The following is a 25,230-nucleotide window of genomic DNA, read 5'->3' on the forward strand; positions in this document are numbered from 1 at the left end:
GCACTCAGAGACAAACTGCCTTGAGACCTAAGGATGGAGGAGACCTGATCAAGGAAAGGGCAGCCATCAGTGCCTTTTGGCAGGAACATTTTGAAGACCTTCTCAATCAAGACTCTGTTGTTGACAAGATGGAGTGTTCTCAACTCCATCCCTCAACACCCAGTCAGAGACAATCTTGGAATCCCTCCAACCTTTGATGAGGTGAAGAAAGCCATCAAGCAAATGAAGAATGACAAGCCATCTGGAGATGATGTAATCCCTGCTGAAATCTTAAAGCAAGGAGGAGAGGAGCTCATATCATGGCTCCATGCCCTCATCTTAAGGATCAGGAATGATGAGGAAGTCTCAGATGACCTCAAGGATGCCATAATTGTGACAGTCTTAAAGAAAGGAGGCAAGTCCAACTGTGGAAATTAACTGGGGATCATCTTGCTGTTCACCACAGGAAAGATCATTGCAAGAACCCTCCTAAACTGTCTCCTTCCACTTGCTGAAGAGCTCCTCCTGGAATCTCAGTGTGGGTTTAGGGCATCAACTGACATTCTTCACAGCTCACCAGCTGCATAAAAAATGCTGGGAACAACATAACCCTCTCTGCATGGCCTTCCTTGACCTCACAAAAGCCTTCAATTGTCAACTGAGAAGCGCTGCAGAGGTCCTTCTGAAGTACAGATGCCCACAGAAATTCTTCACAATTCTTTGCCTGCTCTGTGATGGTATGCAAGCAGGGGCTGTCAGTAACGGATCTATCACAGATCCCTTTGAGGATAAGATGGGAATTAAGCAAGGCTGTGTCATTGCTCCAACACTCTTCTCAATATTCTTTACTACAGTGCTATATCTGACCACCAACAAACTTCCAGTCAGAGTGGAACTAATCTATTGAATGGATGGTAAACTGTTTAATCTCAACCAACTCTGTGCCAAAACCAAGACCAACCCAACCTCAATCATCAAGCTCCAATACACTGATGATGCTGTACTCAGTGTTTATTCAGAAGCAGACCTTCAGGGAATCATCATCTTTACCAAGGCATACAAGAAAATAAGACTGATGCTTAACATTCAGAAGACTACAGTCCTCCATCAACAATGAGCAGCCTGCAGCTCCAGTCATTCAGATTCATGGTGAGACTTTGGAAAATCTTGTGTATTTTCCATACCTTGGAAGCCATCTCTCACACAAGGCTGACATTGACAAAGAAATCCAACAAAAGGTCCCAATGGAAGTTTTTCTTCACTTGGGCCAGTTCTTGGGGGAAATGCATGGGTGCAAGCCCATCACACACCTGAGAGCAAAGACCCCTAGCAGACCCCTTCGGAGGACCCCAACCTGAACCCCAGCCAGGAGGTAAGTGAGGCCCACAGTAGGTAGGCACTAGCTAGAGATGGCAGCTGAGGGGAGCTGAGGAGGGTCACACCCCCCTCCTCCCCAGATCCTATTTAGGCAAGCCCCCAGGGAGCCACATGACCGGAGCTGCACAAACAGAGCACACGAACAGGCATACTCCAGGCCTGGTGCAGGAGTTAGTGCAGGAGTTCATGCAGAAGGGCATGCAAAAGGGCTGTCAGCAGGCACGCTCACTCCTGAGTTGCCTCCCATTTGCCCCATGCTTGGCATGGCATACCCTGTGCCTGCTGGGCCCTTGGGCAGCCGAAGCCCCTCATGCTGAGAAAAGTCTTCTGGTACTGAACATCAGGCAAAGGGGACAAAGGACCAACCCTCCTGTATCCAGTTCTGGGCTCTGTACTTCAAGAAGGATGTGGATAAGCTCAAGAGGCTGCAAAGAAAGGCCACCCATATGGTTAAAGGTCTGGAGGATAGGCCCTATGGGGAGAGACTCTGGGAACTGAGCCTGTTCAGTCTGAGTAAGAGAAGGCTGAACAGTGACTTGATAGCCACCTACAAGTATGTCAGGGGTGAGCACCAAGATCTAGGAGAGCAACTCTTCAGGATGGCACCTCAAGGGAGGATGAGGACCAATAGGAATAAGCTAACAGAGAGTAAATTTCGGCTAGACATAAGAAAGAACTTTTTATTTGTGCGGGTCACCAGAGTCTGGAACACACTCCCAGCAGAGGTGGTGTAGTCACCCTCCTTAGAGGTGTTCAAGATAAGGCTGGACAAGCACCTTGCTGAGCTTGTCTGAGCCCAATAACTTCCTGCTCATGGCAAGGGACTGGACTTAATGATCTTACAGGTCCCTTATGGTTCTATGATTCTATCACCTCGAATGTGCAAATGCAGCCTTCAGATGCCGGAGGAAATGAGTATTCAAAGATTGAGACATCAGAAGTTGTCATTCCTCTTAGTGTACAGTGCTGAGATGTGGACAATGTTCAGGAGGCACCTTAAGTTGCTGGATAAGTACCACCAATACTGCCTGCAGAAGATACTTCAAATCCAGAGGGAAGATAAATTCACCAACATTAGCATGCTCTCACAAGCAACCACCATGAGCACTGAGGAGATGATCATCTGACATCAGCTTCACTGGGCTAGCCATGTCACCTGGATGTCCAACTCCAGACTCCCAAAGCAAGTTGTATTCTCCTAGTTCAGCCAAAGTGTACACTCAAGAGGAAGTTGAGAAAGCGCTTCAAGGATGTCCTCAAGGCCAACTTGAAAAAATGCAACTTTGACACCAACTTGTGAGAAACTATCACACAGAACCACCCCAACTGGAGGAAGAGTCTACTGCAAGGATCTAAATACTTTGAAACCTTATGATGCCAGCAGGGGACAGAAAAGTGGGAGCAGCAGAAATGCATGTTGCAGAACAAAACAAGAATCTGGAGCCACCCACCTCACACAGAAACCCATGCCCAAGTTGCAGCAGAGTCGGTTGATCCTGGACTGGCATCATCAGCTATCTTTGGATCCACAGATAAGATAGCCATGGAAGACATGCATCCTCACCTGCGAGGGATTGCCAAAGAAGGTTTCACTCATTTGCTCTTGTACCAAGCTCATTATCTCCTGCTTGGCTAGACTCTAACTTCTGGAAAGGCAAGTAAACTTGTTTTGGAGGCATCAAGAGATGGAGAATCCATCATTCACTTCCCTTGGTACATTACATTTGAAATAACATAAAGGGACAGACAGAAAGGAAAAAAACAAGAGACAGTTTGATGCTGTCTCAGGAAGGTGGTGGCTGCACTAACACTGGGGGTAGACCTTGCTTCCACTATTGTTTGTGCATTATGTTTCACAGAATCATTAGGAAACTGCATAAAACAACTTTGGGGACAGAGCAGCTTCTTCAGGTAGTGCTCCATCTGCTTGAAACTCCATCCACCTCAGGCTGGCCTCGATGTCCAGACTGCATGATTTGGAAAGCCATCTTTGAATGACTGTCCTTAGTACAGTCCTGCTTCCTGCAAAAGCAGCCTCTTGGAAGGCATAATTCAGAATTCCTAATGGGAGGCTTACGTTCCTGTGTCTGCAGAGAAGAAAAGGAAGCTTGATGATTTGGCAGGAGCAAACCTACCACGGTCTCTGACTTTCTTTTCAGATAAAGAAGATCCACGGGTGCACAGTACTCAGCAATCTCCAGCCCTCTGTCACTAGCCCTTCCAGGACATTGCCTGACTTTCTCCCATTTCTCCTTAAATCACACTTCTCCTGTGACACCTGTTATCACACATTCAGCTCACACAGGAGGGTGGAGTGGACACACTATGGATGGATGATCTGTTAGTTTCCAGATGCAGGCCAGGGTCTCCTCCTACTTATACTAAAGTGATTCCTTTGGGCCAGGAGTTTCCCTCTTACTAAAATGCAATTTAGAATAATGCCATGACTCCAAGTATAGCTTAGTTTTTTGGTTGAATTTTGTATTAAAAGTAACTGGGTAAAATTAATAAAGATCTTAGGGAACAGGGACTGGAAGCCAGAATTCCCTTCCTGCTGGGCTGTGCCCTCTTGCCTGTGTCACACAGTTAGGTTCCCTCTTGCTTATTCTCCTTCTTGTCCCATGATCTATTTCCTTGATGGTTGCCCACTGAGCCCATTTCAAGAGGAGAAGGCTAAAAGGTGGTCACAATCAAATCTGCTCTGTAGCTTCATGATTTGGGCATTCTGCTGGGACACAGGAAGTGTGGGGTTAAGACCTCTTAGACACAGGGGGGAGGTGGGTGTCTGTGGTCTGAAGTCTAGAAGCATCTTAGCAGAAGTGAAAATTCCCATTGGAGTGAATGGAGAACCATGCACTTCTGAAGGCATCAAAGTGTTGCCCACTGAAAAGAATGAGGGAGTCTTAGAGTTAGAGATGCAGTAGAATTCACTTCTATGGGTGTACAAGCTGAGCCTTTGCTCCCCGTGGCAAGTATAGGAGAACTAGTCACCTACATAGATGGAAAATAGTATTTCCTTGATTCTGGTCATCTCCATCTGGACCTTGCCAGAAGCAATACTTTAAGTATCTAGTGGGTAAAATAGGAGTTAGTAAGACTGTAATCAGGTCATCTTTCAGTCTTCTCCTTGATAAGCTAAGCAGCTGGAGCTCTTAAAGTCTGCCACTTGAGGCATTTTCTCCATCCCCTCTGTGGATCTTTTCTGCACCATCTTGAATTTTTCAGTACCCCATTTAAAATTGTGGATACTGGAACTGTCTGCAATATTTCACTATCAGACATGTACTCAACACACCCAACCTTACCCCTAATTGCCCCAGTCATGCATTGGGGACTGTATTCAGTTCTTTATCCAGCATGACCCCCAGTCCATTTCAGTCACTGCCTTCTGAAGTATGATTCTCCAAGTGACACTTTTTCTATATAACAATACTGGTTGTCCTCTTCCTAGAGGTGTCTACTGTATTTCAGACGTGAATGAAGTGATTCCTGTGGAGTATTCTGCGATGAAAAGAGATCTAAGATGTGCCAGTTCAATAAATACAAATAACAGCAGTAGTATTTAATCAAATGTTCTGTGTAGTCTCAGAAGCTGTCACTTAGGCTAAGGACTTCTAGTTGTCCTTGATCTGGGTAGCTAGTCCCAGTTCCATCTCCACCTTGGTCTTCCTGACAGCCCCCCTGCAGTCCTGAGCAACAGAGGTATGGTTCTCCCTGGTGATGGCCCCTCCCTTCCATTGGGTGTATGCCTCCTTTTTAGCTAGGAGACATTCCCGTATGCTTTTGGTGAGCCATGGGGGCTTTTGCGCCCTCTTGCCCCCTTTGATCTGTGTTGGGATTACCTCCCTTTGGGCTTGGAGGATCGTCTCCTTAAGGAATGACCACTCTTCTTGGACACCCTACTCCCCTCCTCTCTGGGACCTCAGTGTCTCCCTGACTATTCTTCTTACCTCATTGAAATCCAGCCTTCTGAAGTCCAGGGCTGCTGCCTTGCTGCAGGCCTTTGCTACCTTGTGCTGGATGGTGAATTCCAGTAGGCAATGATCGCTGTCACCCAGATGGTTGAGCACCCGCAGACCCCTCACCAGGTCGTTGCCTGTGGCCAGGACCAGACCCAACAAGGCATCTCCCCTGTGGGGCTGTGCACCTCCTGATCTTGTATCTCAGCTAGGAACCTACATGAGTGGTCAGACCTGGCTGACTGCTCTTCCCAGCAGATGACTGGAAAGTTCAGGTCACCCATGATGACCATGTCCTTTGACCTAACTGCCTCTGTGAGCTGGCTTAAGAATTCCCGGTCTAGTTCTTCCCCTTGGTTGGGTGGTCTGTAGTAGACCCCCACTGTTAAGTCCTTTTTCTCTCAACCTCCTTGTTTTCTAACTCAGAGCACTTCAATGTGCCCCTCCTCTGACCCAGTGCTATTCGTGAGGATGTGTATTTCTCCTTGACGTAGAACACCACACCCCGCTTTCCTCCCTGTCCTGTCCCTCCTGTACAGCCTATAGCCCTTGATATTCACCACCTAGTCGTGCACTGGGTTCCACCACGTTTCTGTGAGCCCCACTATGTCGGGGTTGGTGTCAGCTAGCAGGAGGGTAAGTTCCTCCTGCTTGTTCCCCATACTACGAGCATTAGTGCAGAGGCATTTGAGTCCTCCTGAAGATGCATGCACTGCCTTGCTAATCCCAGTACTACCTGGGCCCCTGTTGCTTACCTGGTTATTTGTTCTGCTTGTCGTCGGTCTAGGCTGGGCTGTTCTTGTGGGTGATGCTTGGTTTAGTGATCCAAGGCTTTCTCTGCCCTCATCTTCCCCTTCCCCTGACGAGCCTAGTTTAAAGCCCACTGGAGGAGATCAGCCAACCTAGAAGAGAACACCCACTTACCTTTGGGGGAAAGGTGAAGTCCATCCCATCCGAGCATGTCTTTCATCCTGATGTGTGCGTCATTGTCTAAGAAGCTGAAGCCTGCCTTGAGACACCATTTCTGAAGCCGCAAGTTGACCTCTCTGTTGCAGGTTTTGTGTCATCTTCCATGTCCACTCACTGGTAGGACCGAAGAGATACCATCTGTGCCCCTATCTCCTTCAGCATGCCCCCCACAGTGTGGTAGTCTGTCATCAGGTGATCAGCGCTTCTCCTGACCTGATCATTAGTGCCCACATGGATTAGGACCATGAGGTAATAATCAGTGGGCCGGATAATGGTCAGGATCATCCTCGTCACATCCTGAATCTTTGCTCTGGGCAGACAGTAGACCTCACATGTCAAGGGGTCCTGGCAACAGATGGGACCCTCTGTACCTCTCAGGATGGAGTTGCCTACGACAAGCACTCGATGTTTCTTCCTCCAGGTCTGCTTAGCTCCTTCAGCCTGTTCAGAGTGTGGAGAGTGTGGAGTGGCCTCCTCTCCTTCCTTCTCCTGCAGTGTCACCAGGGCCTCGTACCTGTTCTCCAGCTGGACTGGAAGAATTGGTACTGCTCTGCTGTGAGCAGCCCTGGCTCTGGAGGGGACCATCTGCCACTCTGCTGTGGAGGGCACCTCCCAGGGTGCTTCTCCCTTGGATGCATGGCCCTGCAGGGAGAGAAAATACCCATCAATTTCATTCTCTTTCTCCCTGATTCCCCTCAGCCTGCTAATCTCCTCCTGGAGCTCCCTCACCTGCACCTCCAGGGACCTAAGATGGGTGCCTGCAGGACAGGTCTGGGGGCCCCCATTCCCTGCCCCCCCTCCCCGGCCCTCCTGGGCATCTCCTGCAGGCCGGGGACAGGGGGATGCCAACTCCCCCATGGGCTCTGTCTGGGTGGAGGCTTCAGACAAGCCCCGGGTAGGCGGCACCCCCTGGGCAGGGGCCCAGTCCGCATTGACACCATTTTACAAATTGCTATTTATTTATATTTTTGTGTAGTGCCTTCACCCTACCCTTGCTGGAGTCTCCCTCTTGGCCCTCCCTGCTCGTCCACCTGCGCAAACGCCGGCATGCTCTGTTCGTGTGTGCGGCTTGGGAGCGCGGCTCCCTGCCAGCTAAGTAAAAAGGGACCCGGGGGGCTTCCCCACCGGATCCAGCTCCGCTGCGCTGGTTCCCTCCACCCCCACTTACCTTAGCTGATGCTGCCCCCACTGCTGCCTCTGCTGCCACTGCCTCTGATCCAATAAGGAGGCACACGTGCATGTGGGGGCTCAGGTATGCCCGGCTCCCCCCTCAGTTCCTGGCCCCTAGTTAGAGGAGTTAGATGCCAGGAGTTAGTTGCCTTCTAGATGCCTTGCTATTTGTTGTCACAAGGTTGACAAATCAACCAGGACTGAAGTCCTAGACTTCAAAAGTGCCGACTTTGACAGGCTCAGAGCGTTAGTAGGGGAGGTGATGTGGGACAGGGAGGGAAGGCAAATGGGGTGCAGGAACAGTGGTCATTGCTCAAGGATATAATCATCAAAGCACAAAAGAAAACTGTTCCTGCAAAAAAGAAAGTCAGCAGAAGGGCTGGCAAGCCCTCCTGGCTTAATAGGGACATTGGGGTCCTCTTAAAAAAGAAAAAAGAGGTGTACATGCAGTGGAAGCTAGGGATGATCCTCAAGGAGGACTATACAACAGTGGGCAGCACTTGCAGGGAAATGATCAGGGAAGCCAAGGTGGCAACGAAGTTTAGGTTAGCTACAGGAGTCAAGAATAATAAGAAGTTCTTCTATAGGTATGTAGGCAGTAGAAGGAAAACACATGGAAGTGTGGGACCCTTGCTTAATACCTCGGGACAGGTTGTAACTGACATTCAGGAAAAAACTGAACTCCTGAATGCCCACTTTGCTTTGGTATTTCACCAGACCATGGGGAATGTCAAGTGAGATAAGGCTCATAGGGGAGATGCCAGGACTGACAGCCTCCCCACTGTGGATGCTGACTGGGCACAATACCAATTAGAAAATCTAGACATTTATAAGTCAGCAGGACCAGATGGTCTTCATCCGGGAGTACTGAAGGAGCTGGCTGAAGTCATTGCGGAACCCCTGGCAAAACTCTTTCAGAATTCATGGTGCACTGGGGAAATCCCTGATGACTGCAAGAGGGCCAACATGCCCATCTTCAAGAAGGGGAAGAGGGAGGACCTGGGCAACTATAGGCAAGTCAGCCTCACCTCTATCCCAGGGAAAATCCTGGAAAAGCTCATTAAAGAATCTATGTGCAATACGTTCGCAGAAGGTAAGATTCTGAATGACAGCCAGCATGGCATTGTCATGGGTAGGTCTTGTCTTACTGATCTCATCTTCTTCTACAACCAGGTCTCTCACCACCTAGACACAGGAGACATAGTAGACATTATATACCTAGACTTCCAAAAGGCTTTAAATATAGTATCCCACGATATCCTTGTGGGAAAACTGGAAGATTGTGGGCTCAACTGTTTGACGGTTCAGTGGGTGGGAAACTGGCTACACAGCAGGACCCAGAGAGTTCTCATGAATGGATCTTTGTTGTCCTGGTGTGAAGTGGCCAACAGTGTCCCTCAGGGGTCTGTGCTTTTCAACACTTTTATCAATGATTTGGATGGGGGAGTGAAAAGTTCACTGGCCAAGTTTGCAGACAACACCAAGTTATGGGGCAGTGTGGTCACGCCAGATGATAGGTTGTACAGTGGACCTGGACAGGCTCGAGTTGGACAGACCAGAACCAGATGAAGTTTAATGCTTCCAAGTGTCAGGTGCTCCATCAGGGAGCAAACAACCCTCAGCATACATATAGGCTTGGTGGCGACAGCTTGACTTTCACCATGGCTGAAAGGGACCTAGGGTAATGATTGACCATCGTATGAATATGAGCCATCAGTGTGAGGCAGTGGTCAGCAGGGCAAACAACATTCTGGCATGCATAAACCGTGTAAAACTAAGGAAGTGATACTCCTGCTGTACTCCGCACTGGTGAGACCACAGTTGGAGTACTGTGTACAGTTCTGGGATGCTGCACTTCAATAAGGAGGTGGAAAAACTTGAGAGAGTCCAGAAAAGAGGCAAGGACTTGCAAGGCAAGCCATACGAGGATAGGCTGAGGGACCTGGACCTCTTTAGCCTAAAGAAGAGAAGGTTGAGAGGGGACTTGATAGCAGCTTACCGCTCTATCAGAGGAGTGCATCAGGAGCTCAGTGAACAACCAGGGCATTCCTGGGGAAGACCAGGATCAATGGATATAAACTCCTGGAAGGCTGCTTCAGGCTTACTACCAGGAAAAACTCCTTCACAGTCAGGGCATCCAGACTGTGGAATAAACTCCCTCCAGAGGTGGTGCAGTCACCTACCCTGGAGGTTTTCAAGAGGAGACTAGACAGTCACCTTGCTGGAGTCACCTAACCCCAGTTGTTTTCCTGCCTAGAGCAGGGGGCTGAACCCGATGATCTGCAAGGTTCCTTCCACCCCTAATAGTCTGAATCTATGAATCTAGATGAGACCATTTCTAGATGTGAATAGTGATATTGTTTTGGTTTGGTTTTTTTCTTGCTTGAAGAAGAACAAGTGACACAAGCCTGAGACTGTGGTTAATATCAGAAATGTGGTGCAATTAATCTGTGTGACAACTGGAAAGATTTGAGCTGGGAAGTTGTCTTCTCCCTGAATATGTTTTGCATCAGTTCTATTCAAAACTTTTCATTCCAAGTCTGAGGCCTCCTGGTCCTGCCCTTTTTATAATCAGCCAATTGTCTGGGGATGCAGTTAATCCACAAGCCCTTGACCTTTAATGATTTGTACTGCCATCAGGATGCATTATGCAGCTTCCAAGCCACTCAACACTACAAAAGCACATGTCCATGATATGGCTGTTTTGTTGAAACTGCCATGCCTCAGACATCACTTTTATCATGCAAACACTTTCCCTTTTGGGGAAAGGAACCCAAAAGAATCTCTCAATGTGAAATACAGCACTGAGAAGCAGTTCTGCCTAGTTTGTCAGCCTGAATGAAAGGGAATCTTGCAAAATGCTGCAGATTATGTTGGTCTTGCTGAGAAGTGAAACTGAGAGGAAAAATGTGGGTTTAGTGCTAATACTTCAAAAGATACTGGTTTGGTTCCCAGCCTCCCCCCTTTCCCCCAAAAAGGAAAGCATTTATCTGATAGCTTTGATGATGCATGGGTTGCTGAGATTTGATAGCTACTGTAAGGTACACAGGGGTATCGGTTCTTCTCTTCCTAATTTGAAGGCTGCTAACAGAGCCATTCTAACAGCCTGAAGTTCCTGTTATCCACAGAACCAGATAAGCACAGGGAGTAGATATGGAGGCTTCTTCACACAGGTGCCTCAGCTCTGATGTGGAAAGACAGCTCCCAAGGTAGTGGGAACAACTGCCTTTCCATACCAATTTTGTTCTGGGCCTCAGTGGAGACTGCCAGCAAGGTTATCTGCTGACATAATGGGGTTTTGGAGATGTGTACACCTGCCAGCAAAAACTGGACTGAAAACAAATGCTCATTTCACATCAGCTTCTTACTGTCTGGGCATGTCTACATGTACATTTATGCCTTCTTAAATTTACAGTGCAGTAAATTCCTGTGCAGTAAGTGGGAATAAGCCAGCGTTTACATGTGCAGGCGTTAGAGAGCATTAACACCGTCTGTGCACTGACTTGGGACTAAAGTTAGTTCCAAGTCAGTCCACACACACAGTGTGGTAATGCATCTACACGTGTATTACTGAGCAGGAACTAATTAGGCATAAATTTGATACCAGCATGCTGCAGGTATCAAATTTATGCTCAAGTTGGCATAACTCACCATATTTACAGTTTAGTACAGATGTGCACATGTAGACGCGTGCCCATACGGTGTAGTAATTTTGGTTACTGCACTGTAAATGCACATGTGTAGATGCGCCCTCTGGGGACTACCAGTTTGGGCTGCATTTTTAACTGGTGACGGTACAGGTAAATGATCCAGGTGTCTTATCAATGCCATTAAGCTTAAAGGCTGGAGTGAGGGAGAGCCTTTGTATCCAAGTTTCACCAGGTTCTACTCAAAAGCTTTATGCTGCTTCCAAACCTTCAAGACTGAGTTTGCTTATTATTACTTTTAGTTAGCTGGTTCTCATGTCAGTTTATCATCATTGTAATAGCAGTTCATAGTGCATGTGTGACGTATTTAGATTGCAGTTCTTGCATCAAACACTTGCAGAAGTTTACAGTCTTCATGGTTTGGATGGAAACTTACAAAGAACAGGAACATACCATCAATAGTGAAAACATGGCTATGATTCATACCACTGTTTCCTATATTTCATCATGTAGACAATTTATAGACAAATTTGAGAAAGTCCCGCAGAGGGCAACAAAAATGGTTAGGTGAAATTACTGCACAGTTGCACCAAGGAATGGCTTCTTCATGATGCTGACTGCGCAGTAGCATCATGTCACGCTTCCGGACACATGACGCTACTGCGCAGTAGTCACAGGCTACTGTGCAGTCAGCATCTTGTGTACACACAGCCACCAAAGGAGGATTTAATAGCAGCCTTCAACTATCTGGTGTGGTTCTAAAGACGATGGAGCTATATTGTTCTCAGTGGTGGTAGATGACAGAACAAGGAGCAATGGTCTCAAGTTGCCAAAAGGGAAGTTTGGCTGGGATGATCTAGTTGGGGATGGTTCTGCTTTGAGCAGGGGCATGACCTCCTGACACAGCCAACCCAAGCAGGGTGTGGGGCGTAGGGCAAATCAGGCCATGCAGGGCCCTGTCCCTGCTTTGGTCCCACGAGCCCCGGACGCAAAGAAGTTGCTGCCACTAGTGGTTGTGTAGCTGGCAGGGGGGTGGGGTAGCGAATGGCTGGACATGAAGCAAGCGGTGGTGCCTATGCCATGTGCCCCAGGACTCTATGGTCTATATGGCTGACTCATGAGTGCCTCTGGCGGGGATGCAAAGTTATTTAGGTTGGTAGAACGCTGTCAAGTGACAAAGCAACTTATTAATGGGAAGGAAACTTTAATTGGCAGTGAGGTTTGGAAAAGTTGTTTGGGATACTTGACTAGCTTCCACAACCTTCCACAATTCCTTTCTCCTGCTTTTGTACATCCTTACCTGACACATTTCTTGTTCGGTGTCTCAAAGCTAATTTATAATCTGTTTCAATAGCTCTGCACTTTCTGAGTTTATAAATCCTTCTGCCTGTCTGGAGCCATACCAATATTTTCTTGAAATCCTAATCTAGTAGCTATGTTGTTGCATACCTGTCAGCAGCACTGAACTGGTAACGTAGACTCGGAAGTTGAGGCAAATTGTCAGATTTGATCTTATTCTTCTGTGAATCCATTTTGGACTGTCTCCATCTAAACTGGTTACAGAACTGTTATGTTCTGTGTGTTATGTGTATGAGTTGTGCACTCCTGCCAATAGATGCTGCGATTCCATGGTGTGTTTATCTCTTGTTGCTGTCTGCTGTTTTGTATGAGAAGCATTTAGTTTAAGCTAGTGGTTTTCACTGTATTTCATGAAACCCTGTGGTCCGCAATAGGTCATCAGGGGTTCCACAAAAAGACTGGAGTAATGGTGGAGTGAGACTAGAGGTGGTGCGCTGCCAGGGCCAGGCTGGGTCACCTGCCTCCATGTTGGCATGCATGAGCTGAGGCATAGAGGTTCCTCAGAAGTGATATGACTGACTTTAGGACATTTGAAGACCACTGAATGAAGCCCTTGTTTTGTACAATACAGGGTGTTTATAAAGTCCTTGTGCAAATTTAACCTTTAATAATTTTGGATAATACACATGATAGAGGCAAACTGTAAATGGTGATTGAAAGCATAATTCATTAAGTTTTTTAGCATAGTGTAAGATATGCATAGGGTAAGTATCACAAATGCAATTCATGAAACCATTCAGCAGTGACTGGAAAGTTGGAAAAATTGGATTGAACAATGTATCATGAAAGATGGCAGTTACGTTGAAGTCTAGAAATTTGAGATGTATTTTGTTGAAACTTAATGAATTATGGTTTCAATTGCCATTTACAGTTTGCTTCTAGCATGTGTACATCCAAAGTTATTAAAGTTTAAAGTTGCACAAGAATTGTATAAACACCCTGTAGAAATGTTTGCCCGGTTGCTCCCTGTCTGGTCACACTGGACCCAAGAACTCCCTGAAACACACATGCACCCATTCAGAAATAATCTCATCACTCTTATCAGACTTACACACACTGTATGTGCTAAAGCAAGGGAGAGAATTGCTGAAGTTAGAGCTGCAAAAGACGTGCTAGGTCAGGTGGTCCATCCCATGCTGAGGTAGGCTTATTTCCTCTATATGTACTTTCTCTAGGGTTTTGTCCTTTCCAGTTTAAATTTTAAAAATACTGAGCACCTTCCCTTTGGAGACACAACACAGCTCAAGGGCTTATCTGAGCTGACAAAAATGATGTATATTTACTGTAAGGTAAACAACACTCATTAGCTATCTGACAAAAAACAGAGTTCTACTGTGCAGTACATTGAGTGAGATCAGTTTTAGGGAGGGATACTGGCAAAAGCTGAGTGACATCATTTGGCCAGAACCTCTTACTTGGAAACATTGATTCAGGTCAACAAGCTACAGAAAACCAACCCCTGGGGTGCCTATACACGTGCAATGAAGCTAAATAAAATGAAGATCTTTTGAAATCTTTGAAGCTATTTTTTTAAAGGATCTTTCCAAAGATAAATATTTTGGGCTTTTTATTTGAAGGTATTTCAAGATTTCAAAATCTACTTGGAGTTGATTAAAATATTTAAACAAAGAAAATGAGCTAACGTGAAATGTTGGTTTGAACTAAATTGAATTCTTTTTTTCCCCTCAATTTTTTGTCTTGACAAAAATTTCCATTTTGGTTTGGAAAATCCTTTACTAGGACAGCTCCAGTGCTGACATTGCCTAATTATCTCACAAGAGCACTGCAGGTTTCCTGCCTGTGCAATGAGGAAACCTTGATATTCTTGGTTTCTTGATGTAAAGAAAAACATCAGTTTCAAGCAGTGAAGAGAAAGCTTAAGATCCATATGGGTAGGATGTAATAATAGCGCAAATTCTCCTTTGCTTAATTTCATCCTATTTTGCATAGATATGGTCCACTGTATTGCTCTAGACACTTGTATTGGCTCCTGGGTGTTTGTTTACACCCATCAAAGGTTTGTGATTGGCCTTCCTGTCCCATCCTTCCACTCTATATAGGTCACTACTGTACTTCCCTACAATCACCCCTAGTCATTTCTGAAATGTGAAGCTTCATTAGCCACCCTCCAGTCTGCTGACATTACCCTCATCTGCAGTGAGCTTTCAGACACCTTTGCTAGTGGCTTTCTTCTTTCCCTTGCAGAAATAGTTTCAAACAACTCAGCGAGTTAGAAACTCTGGGGAATGCCCATTAGCACATGGTGGGTCGCTTCGGTAAATATTTCACTGTTCATTGCTTCATGTGGGAATCTCATTACTGTTGCTTGTAAATCCTACATGTCTGACATATCCCAAATATATGGAGGCAAAATTTGCATTAATTTTAAATCTTTTGACTTGCTGCCTGTTGTGCTTTTTTACAAACACAGAGCAGCTATCTGCTCCAGTTCAAATAGCTTCTATATTAGATTATGAGAAGAAAACAAAACAAGAAGGAACAAAATTAAAACCTCGGTAAGAGATCCCAGAGCATGTGACATCCTGCAATCACATGCATCAAAACTGGACAGTAAAAGGCGGTTGTCATCAGCTAACCACAGGTTCCTAGAAATATAAAGGTACAAGCCACCACAAACAAATACATAGCTGCTGCATATGCCACAATCCACAAATAAGCCAGGGAGTCTCTTCAGCTGCTTTAGCAATGTGCTTCATACAGCTAGTTCTATAATCCTATCCCCTTGAACGGCTGTCCTGAGTGCACCATGAACATGGGCTCTGTAGCGGAGGTGTTCTCCTTTTGTGACACAGAAGGTTGTATGCTGGCAACGTGCCAGGAGTTGTGCGCTACATTGGCTCATTTATACATGGGCTTACATTTTAAAATACAAAATGTATTAGAAGGGCAGAGGCTGCCTTTTGGGGCTCTCCAGCAGCTTGTTCTCTGGAATTCCAGCATGAAATGCAGCCCTGTTTAGCAACATTTCAGGGTAGCATAAGCTGGGCTCTGGACAGCCCCAGTTTCATGGAAACTTTTGGAAAGTCAATGGAAAAAAAACAATAATGGAAAAAAATATTGAGCCTGCTGTGAGAAGACCGAGTATTTGTAGTCCTTTGTCTTTCCACAGCCTTGTATGAGCATTAGCTAAATGTCTTATGGATTTGTGCTATTAGTTGTTTCTCTTGGTTCTCCAGAGGGTATTTCCTACTCCCAAACCCGTGTTCTAGGCTGCACAAGCTTCTGGGATCAAGCAAGATCGTTTATGCAGACATTCAGTTCTGGGGGCCTCGACCACATTCATTCCTTCTCTATCCAGAGCTATCCAGGCTTACTGGCTCTTGTACCTTTTATGCAAACAGTGAATGCCCCATACAGTCTCCTGCGGTCCAGCAAATACCAGAGGGGCCTGTCTCATGATTCTCCTTCCTTAGGAGCAACAGTAGTAGATCTTAGGGGAATTTCTGCTCCTTCCTGTTTACAGCACTCGCTGCTTCTACCCCTGCTGTTTAATATGGTTTTTATCTTTATTATTCTTTCCCAGCTAACATTTTCTTGCATCCTGCATCCTAATTATTCTCACTTCATTCCCCTACCCCATGTTTTCCACTAGGCAGATAGAGCAGCTACAAGCTTTCCATACCCCTGGCAATGCTTCCTATTGTAAGAGAAAGGCTTGGCTCAGAGATCCCAGCCCAACCCTGAAGGTCATAATCTTTTCTTCCCTTTTTAACCTTGGATCCGTGCTTCACTGTCACATTTGTAATACTCTTGTCAATAAACACACTCCTGTCTGTAAATCTCAAAGACCTCTAATAAAGGTGGAAGCCTCTTATTACCTCCATGTTTCCAGTAGTGAAAGGAGGCAGAGAGCTGTTCAGTCATCTACCCAAAGTCACACAACAGGCTGGGCTGGAGCTGGAGATACAACAGCTCCTGAGTGTTGGCCCTAGGGGCAAAACTGATCCTGGTGTTTTTCACATTGCAAACAGCTCTGCTCTGCCCCCTGGCTTTCTGCTTTGATTTTTTTCAAACAACATCTGCCCTACATCACTGCACTATATCACTGCCCTTCTCATTATTATGTCACGGGTGATGAGTCTGCCACCCAAGAAAAATCAATCATGAATCTTCTAATTTCTCCCTGGGCAACTGCTTTGTTTTCAAGGGAGGAGGAGGCATTTGTTCACAAACATCCCTCTGCCCATTTGCAGCACCCAGCCTCATCCTCCCTCTTATCAGCATGCTCTAGCGAAGAGGCAGTACTTGTGGCTGTAAGAAGTGCTTGATATGCTCGACAGACAGGTGAAGATGCAGAGCAAAGATCGGCATTTCTGGCATTCACCACAGTAATAAAAAATATAATTTCTCTTTTTTTCCAAAAATGTCAGGTTATTTCTCCTCCGCCCTGATGAATATGATCAGTTTTGGGCTTTGGGCCAAAAACTCATTAAAAAGAAAGTATAGCCAACTATTACTTAAAAGAGAGGGAAAAATTGCTCATCTGTCAGGGGAAAGGCAAACAATTGTCACACACTGGTTGCTAACTTGCTTTCTCCTGGGAGCTGTGCTTCTCTTTAAACAAAAGTAAGTTGAGCAATTGAAAGATGCTGAGTCAACCTGATATTTGCTAAGGTAGAATTCCTCTCTTCCCTACAAAATAAAGGAATGGGCACTTACAAAGTGTAAATGAGATAATTTAGGTAATTACAGGCTTGTCAGCCTGAGATCATATCTGGGCAGAAGAGTGGAAAGCTGATACAGGGCTTTTTAATAAAGGACTGTAATATATCTTGTATATAATTATATATTTAATGAATGCTGATCTACATGGGTTTATGGAAAATAGCTCCTGTCAAACTAATGAGGTATCTTTTTTCTTCTGATAAATTACAGGCTTGGTTAATAAAAGTGCCAGTGTTTACTTGTATAAGTCATTTGACATGATATCACATACAATTTTGATTAAGATCCTGGCACAATACAACATCAACAAGCCACACATCAAATGGATTAACATTTGGTTAAATGACAAGTCCATCATTGAGCGTGTTTCTTGTGGGCTTTACAGGGATTGGTTCCTTGCCCCAATTGACTTTTTTTGTTTTTTGATCACTGGGGCATCTGTACACACACCATGGGTTTTAATCCTCATTAAATTAAATAGGTTTATAAAATTTAAACTTGGTGGGTTTTTTTGGAGCATCGCAGGCTATGGTTTCTGGCAGTGCATGCTGCTGCCATGTGTGCCACGTTGCTTTTTCTAACAATGGTTGTTTCTTCCATTGGGATCTCCCAGTGTCAAAAAACCCCATCACATTGCAAATTATCAGCATGATGTATGGGTGCACATGCACCGTGCATAGTTTGCCATGCCTCAGACAGCTTTGAGGCACCACAGCCTGCATGTGTGCCCTTATGGGGATGTACCCCAAGAGTTCAAGAGAATATTAAGGGGTGACTTGCTCACAGTCCAGTAGTACTTACATAGGGAACAAAAACTTGCTGTTAAGTCTAACTGTTAAGAATATGCCAAGGTCCCCTGGCTGGAAGTTGAAGATAGACAAATTAAGATGAGAAATAATCACCCCCATTGTTAAAAATGTACACTTTAAGCACTGGAACAGCTCACCAAGTTGTGTGTTGAATTTCTTATCACTGGTGATTTTAAGTCAAAACTAGAGATTTTTCTAAAATAGGTGCTGTAGTTCAAACAAGAATTAATTAATGCAAGTCTTTTCTTAGATACCAGGTATTCACAGTCATTCATGTAGTTATAATCTATGAGGGTGTTTCAGACAGTAATGACAATTTCGAAATAAAACCATTTTGTGTGCAATGATGGGGGAAATACACAGCAGCAGGAAACAGTGATGATGGCATCGTCGAACACACCCACTGCTTACGACTATGTAGAGAAGTGATGTGGTCCAAAATTAATGTTACTTTCTGAAACACCTTCATATATTGCAGTCATAATCAACAAATTTATGATTTGTATCAGTGTATATGTGAGAGGGGAATAGTCCCATGGTCAATGGTCCTTTCTTCCTGCGCAATTGTCATTCTCTCAGTTATAGATCAGGAAGAGCTGCTTCAAGAAACACTGATTCACAGCTAGGGAACCTGAGAAGTATTTAACAAAAGCCAAATCACTCTTGTCCTGAGGAAGAAAGTGCTAATTCTCCCTATTCTTACACCTTTTCTAGGGTCCCTGCCAGAATCCCTGTGACTGAGAGTGTAAGGAAAGCGGGACTAATTAGCGCAGGTGGAGCTCTTTGATAACATGATGGTGCTGCTTCTGGCAGCTGAGTTAGGTAGCTCAGGCCTCGGCAGAATACTGCATTGTCATGCTCTGAGACTCAAATCCTTTGCTAAATCCAGCCATCCACACACATGTGCACACTTAATTAATTAATGGCTGCAGTCCCATTTTGGCCTTTGGATGCTGTACCTCTGTTCCTGAGCCCCCTTCGGAGCTGTACATCCTGAAGGTGCTTTGAAATGGATTTGGATGTGGCTTCTGGTTCCAGAATGGCATCTCCCAAGCCTGATCAGCTGAGGCAGGCTTTCTGAGAACATCTGTTGCTTATCTTCTGCCCCGGCTCCAGCCCACACTGTCACCACTGCAAGATCTCAGCCATGGCGCTGGAGCAGCTCCCCGCTCAGCCATGTGCCCTGCCAGCGCTGCTTGGGCCGGTCCATGGAGACCCTGGCTCAGCACTGTCACAGCCCCACCACTCCTGGGGTCTCCACGGAAACTGGCCAGAGCAATGCAGGCAGGAGCTGCTGGGAAATGGAGTCTGTTGTGGGCCCAATCCAGCCCATGGGTTGGACTCTGCCCACCCCTGAGCTACTCTGGGCTGAGATTCTGTCTCCTGCACTGGGCTGTATTAGAAAACCAGGTACTAGAAGTTCATATCCATAATGGGGAGTGGGATTTACCTGCCTATGAAGCTCCTGAAGATCACCTAGAAGATCATCAGTGTTCTTCTACCAGTATGATGCCAGCATTGATTCAGCACAAGGCAGCTAAGCAATGCTTCCCTGTGCAGAGCACTTCATAAACATTAATTCTTATGTCTTCATTATTTTATTGTATCTATTTATGCAAGTGTATTATAAATTTAATTTTCAGTATTTCAGGGAATAATCCTTCCTCTCTCTGACCCTTTGTCTATTTAATTATGAGAACTTCAAAAGTAGGGACTTTCTCTAAGTATTTGTAATAGTGCATAGCATACAACTGGTGACCCCATGCAAAACTTGAACAAAATAACCGTGATGACACATAATGGTAGGTAAGAATGGATTATCCCCTTTTTAAAAATAGAGGAAATTACAGCAACCAGGTTAAATGATTTGCCTAAGGTTGCAGAGGGAATTAATTCACGTAAAAGCCAAGTTTAGTTCCTGGGCCAGCTCATCAAGATTATTGGAAATGGGAACTGCTTAAATGAGGATTAATCCATCCAGTCAGTACTTTTTTCCTGTAGTTGTATGGCCATTGCACAAGGCAGCATTAAGCAACGCAAGGCTCTTCCTGCCTGCAGAGTGCAGAGGAAGGAAGGGTTTCCAGCATTCATGCAATGCATGAGGGTAACAGTGGTTTACAAACAGGAAAGGTGGAAGTGATAATGCACTTTGGCCAGTCAGTGCGCACACATCTCTCTGGATCCTAGCCAGGAGCCTGTGCAGTGGGAAAATCTAGTGATAGCCTCTACTGCTGACGTGAAGGGTGTGGTATTATATGACTTCTGACTAAGGAAAGCATTCACAACATAGAGAGGGTGTAGCTGCCCCATTTATGAAATAAAGGCAAGGCTTAGTGGTGGCTGTAGTATATGATGTTGGGAAAGTTAGTGTCTGACACAACTATAAACTCTGCCTGGGAGAGCCCTTACATCTTCACTACTTTTGGCAGTGAACTATAGTAATGGAGAGTCCACCAAACCAAGTACTTGTGGCTTTTATATCTTGTATTTTGATATATTGTCTTTCATCCAAGGATCTTGAAGCCCTTGCAAATATTAAAGTTTTATGTTGCAAGTTCTTTCATGTGTCCTAGTTCTATACTCAATGAATTCCCATTACTACTTTAAACTGATCCGAGGTAGGAAAAAAATGTGGCTTTGCTTCGTTCATAGGAAGGCTGTATTTGCTGCTGCAGCTAAGCCCTCTCTCCAAAGTGAATCCAAATAACACTGCAGCTGGCACTGCTTGTAGATGATCATCTTACCTTCTAGGGTGGAGGTATCTTCATCTTGCAGATGGTAGAACTGGGGCACAGAGAAACTGTGACATACAGGAAACTCGTGGTGGCAGAATTTGGGAGAATGGCCCAAGAATTCTGCCACCCTGAAAGAAAGTTAAAATACGTCTCCAAAGAAATTGCAAGTAGCACAGGCCTTTAGTTGTGTCTGAGCTCCATTATGCCCCTCCCACAGTAAAGAGGAGCTGTACAGCCATCAGACTGAAATTCCCTGGCCATAAATGGGTTTCACTGTGGCTAGAGACTATATAGTGGTCCTGCACTGGTGCTCCTCAGAGCCTGAACATACAAGCAGGTCCAGAGGGCTTGGCTATTTGGACTTTTACCAGCTGATAGCTCAAGGTTCCCATGTCTGCCTGCTTTGAATACCAGGGGTCACCCAAGCCCCTGGATGCATTCTCCCCTTCCCAGTGGATTATGCTGCCTTGAAAGATGTAGTTTACAATCTGGTTTGGGATTAGAGCTCTATAGCTGTGTGTGTATGCAGTTCTTCGAGGTGTGACTCTAAATTAGTGGTTCTCAACCTTTTAGACTTAAGGCACCCCTTACTAAATTTGGGAGAACCACTGGAAATGCCAGTTTTTAGTTACCATTCATTTTTTGATTACAGAAAAATCAGAAAAAACTTTTTGATTAAGGTATTTTTTCTGTTGCAAAGCCCTCAGAAAGCTCACAACAGGGAAGAATGTTTTTGATGCTGTGGACCCCTATTTAAAATCTCTGGGTTTATCTTGTGAATTATGTTTGCACACCTAACAGTACTAACATTGTGTGGCATCCTGTGGCACCCTTGAAAAGATCGCAAGGCACCCCTGAGTGCCACAGCACATGGTTGAGAATAACTGCTGTAGATACCGACACTGGAAAATGTGTTTTTGTTTTGTTGGCTTCAAACAAAGTGTTTGATGGGGTTTCAGCATGGATTTCTTGCTCCCTTTGGGCACATCTATATGTGTGCTTTACTGCATATAAGACTAATCTAATGTGCAGTAAAACATCACCATCTACATATGTGCCACAATTAATGCTCAGTAGAATAATTTAAAGCACTGTTTACTTGTACCCACAGATACAGGTACTAGAAAATGACACTTTAAACTAATACGCCTAAGTGCGCTGCAGACACTGACCTGGGAGCAAATTGCTCCTGATCAGCGTTCACATCACACCAACTGTCAGTACCTGGTCCACACCAGGAAAAATAATTATCTTCTTAGTGAACTGGAATCTATGAACTTTTCAAGAAATCCTGGTGTCATTGCCACTGAAGACCCAGACATTGTGCAGTCCGGTCTTTCACGCCATTAGGCCTGCACTCCAAATCTTACAACGTAACACTGAGGATCTGCCAGCTGCCAAATGAAGCCCGAGCAGCCAGGCCCACAGCTACTGTTCAGCTTATCCCTGAGCTCTGGGGGCAAAGAAGGATCTGTCCCCTGCTGTGGGGGCAGCTCGGAGCAGTGTGGCTTAGCCCCAAGCTCCAGAGGGCGAAACAAGCTGTCCGTAGCTCTGGGGGCAGGTCAATGCTACTCAGAGCTGCCCCTCGAACCGGTGATAGTTTGCCCACTGCCCCCCAGAGTTCGGACCTAAGCCCCCATGCCCCCTGCCAGCCCACGGCTCCCCCCAGTGCCCCTGCCAGCTGGAGGGCTGGCAATGGGGGAAGCCTGGAGCTCCCCCTGGCTGACATACGAAAGGTCATCTGAGCAAGGCAAGAACAGCCCTGGAGTAAGCTGCTCCTGTTGGGCTCAGTTTGCTCCTGACCTAGACGCATAGCCAGTCGCAGTTTAATGTGCCTGAATTTTCAGCACAGAAAATTCAGGCATGTTAATTGCACATGTAAATGCGTCCCTTGTCTCAGAAATTTGCTTGTGTTATGCTTCATTCTGGAGCTTGTTCTGCAGAGAAGCCCCAATGCCCAATCAGGGTCAGGGCTTTCAAAAGCCAGCCAACAAGAAGCAGTAAATCCAAGCTATGTGGGTTTGTTCTGCCGCACTGTTTGCCTAAGCACTGTAATCCTTTGTATTTTCACTGTGGCAGAATTAACATTGGAAAAGTAAAGCACTCCTACCTGAACCTTAATTCAGTTTTGTGCATTGGCAAGAAGGAATGGCTGTTTCTGCCTGTGAGATCCTATAAATACAATCTGCATAATTGTGGGGGGATAAAGAAAGACGTCTAGAGCTCTACCTTGGAAGCAAAATTACAAATAATGACAAAATATAACCAAACTTTCTGTATACAGAAGGAATCAGGGCAGTTTTTCTGGGCTGATTGATCATTGGTGTAGTATTTTTTCCAACAGCTTTCTCCCTTGCTGGTTTTCATATATACAATGATCTGTCTCCAATGTGACATTATTTCTCTGGAGGCTAATGGGCAAGGAGAGCTGCTGCTAGATGTTCTTAATCATTGGATGCAGCCACTCTGCACCTGTGTCCTAATGTCTGATGGCAGAGGGCTGTGAAGAGAGTGCAGAATGCAAGGACTGAAACGATTCTGCACTTGGAGCTGAACGAAAAAATACCAGACTCATGGCAGACTTTAGTAGAAACATCCCTCACTCAAAAATGTTGTGCCTGAAATTACCCTAGCAAGAGTGTGAGCTTGTAATCACAGCATATCTTTGCAAGCCAAGCCAAGGTCTTAGTTAATTGTTTTTTCTGGGGAATGAATGTTCATTATGCCTCCAACTGGCACCAACCTAGTCTAACACTGATCTCTGCCCCAGAAAATGATTCTGAGGTGTGAATCATTTAAGGGGTTTGTGAGCCATCAGACAAAAATTCAATCCCACATCCTCAGCTGCAATGGGGTGTGCTCAGCTGGGCTGTAAAACTGCTCGTTTGGTTTGGCAGATGAGGCTCAATGCTCCAGTCATCCCTGCCCTAAGGGCAGGAGGCTTGTCGGAGGATGACCAAAATGACCCTTACTAAGGAGCCTCCATAGAAGTGTTGGCATGCTATGTCAGGGAGGAAAAACTGAAAGGCATGTTTCCTAGCTCCTGAAGCTGTATGGCTCCCACTGGTGGTGATTTCCTAGGCAGATGCATTGTTAGTCCTAATGAAAATATGCCAACAAGGTGGCTTTTTCATTTGCTGGTCAGTAGAGTAGGTTTGAGAAGAATATATTGTTACCCAGGTGATCTTCTGTCATTTGTGAAAGGCCTGGAAAATACAGAACCCCTCCAGTCTGAAAAGAAATGTGACCATAAAGCAGAGTGATGCTGAGCCTAGACTGAAGCTAGCTTGCAAGGGATGAATCTAGATTTATGTCACTCTGGAATAGAAAGCCAGAGCAGCCTGGGCTCATCTAGGGAAGAGAGGGCAAGGAAACAAGATTAGAGCGTTTGACTGGAACAAGGCTGGAGCGTTTGACTGTAGGTGGAAAATAAGCAGGACGAACATCAGGAGCAACAAGTGTGCCATTGGGAAACCCAGTACTTCAGGAATTTACTGCGGACTTCATGCTGCCTCAGATATTAGCTCCCAAGAGACTTGCCAGTAGGAAACTGAGAAATGTTTCTGTTTACTCCACTGTTCACATGGCTAGTTACATGGTTAGAATTAGAATCATAGGCTATGTGTAGATGAAATGAGGGGCGTGTGTGCATGACACTTTAAAGTAGGTTAAATGTTTTTGCATTGCTTTAATGGTGCTGGTGTTTGCACGTATCGGCAGTGTATCACACATTAATTCCACCCACTGTAGCAAATTCAGCAGCATAATGTGCCTTCAATGACTTGGGGCACAGCAAACTAAAACAGCAAACTCCTCTGAGGAGTTTTAGTTTGCTGCCCTACAACTGTGGAGCAAAGCATCAGGCTCTGTGCAGCTCAGGGGCTCTGCAGGAAGCCCATGCAGGCAGCCTGGCAGCAGCCTGGGAAGGCAGGCTTTGCCCAAAAAAAAAAAAAAAAAAAAAAAAAAGCAGGAGCTTGATTTCCTACCCCCCAGAGCCCGCCTGCCTGAGCTGTGCGGGGGGCCTAGTGCTTCCCTCAGCAGCTGTGGTAACCCCCTGCGACTACTTGAGCCGGATGCCTGCAGGCAAGCGCTGCCGCGGAGGGAAGCACCAGTACCCCCGCAGCCCAGGGACCACTTCCCCTGCAAGCAGCTCACCTTCCCCTCCCCACTGCTGGAGAGGTAGGTAAGCGCATGTGTGTGTGCACGACACACGTTTACTTGGCACTAAATTTTTAAAAACACACTGTTTCAATTTCAAGTCCCCTTTTCGCCTACACACACCCATAAAAAAATTAGGGTTGGAAAGGACCTCAGGAGGTCATTTACTTCATGGGTTTTAAACTTTTTTTTAGTCTAAGTACCCCCGGTACCTGAATGCCAAGTTGTGGGGGGAGGGGAGGGTTAGCGTACAGCTGCTTGCCAAATGGGGGTGGAGGTTAGCGCATGGCCGAACGCCAACAGCGGGTGTCGTGCAGCCAGACAAGGAGCAGAGGGGGATGGCATGTGGGCAGGTAGGGACAGAGTGCTGTCGGGGAAAACC

General features: G+C 45.7%; 1 protein-coding gene across 1 annotated transcript in view; it reads left to right on the forward strand.

Annotated features, from left to right (window-relative positions):
• Window positions 1–222: 222 nt before the first annotated feature.
• The window catches only part of RIN3 (Ras and Rab interactor 3), an 80,199-nt gene continuing 55,191 nt past the window's right edge, over window positions 223–25,230 (forward strand). Inside the window, exon 1 of the mRNA XM_090034654.1 lies at window positions 223–394. Coding sequence (XP_089890780.1) covers window positions 223–394 — 172 coding nt within the window. The remainder of the gene's footprint in view (window positions 395–25,230) is intronic.

Source organism: Crocodylus siamensis, chromosome 2 (assembly GCF_052110815.1).
Source record: "Crocodylus siamensis isolate JL-2025a chromosome 2, ASM5211081v1, whole genome shotgun sequence".
Classification (NCBI taxonomy): Eukaryota; Metazoa; Chordata; order Crocodylia; family Crocodylidae; genus Crocodylus; species Crocodylus siamensis.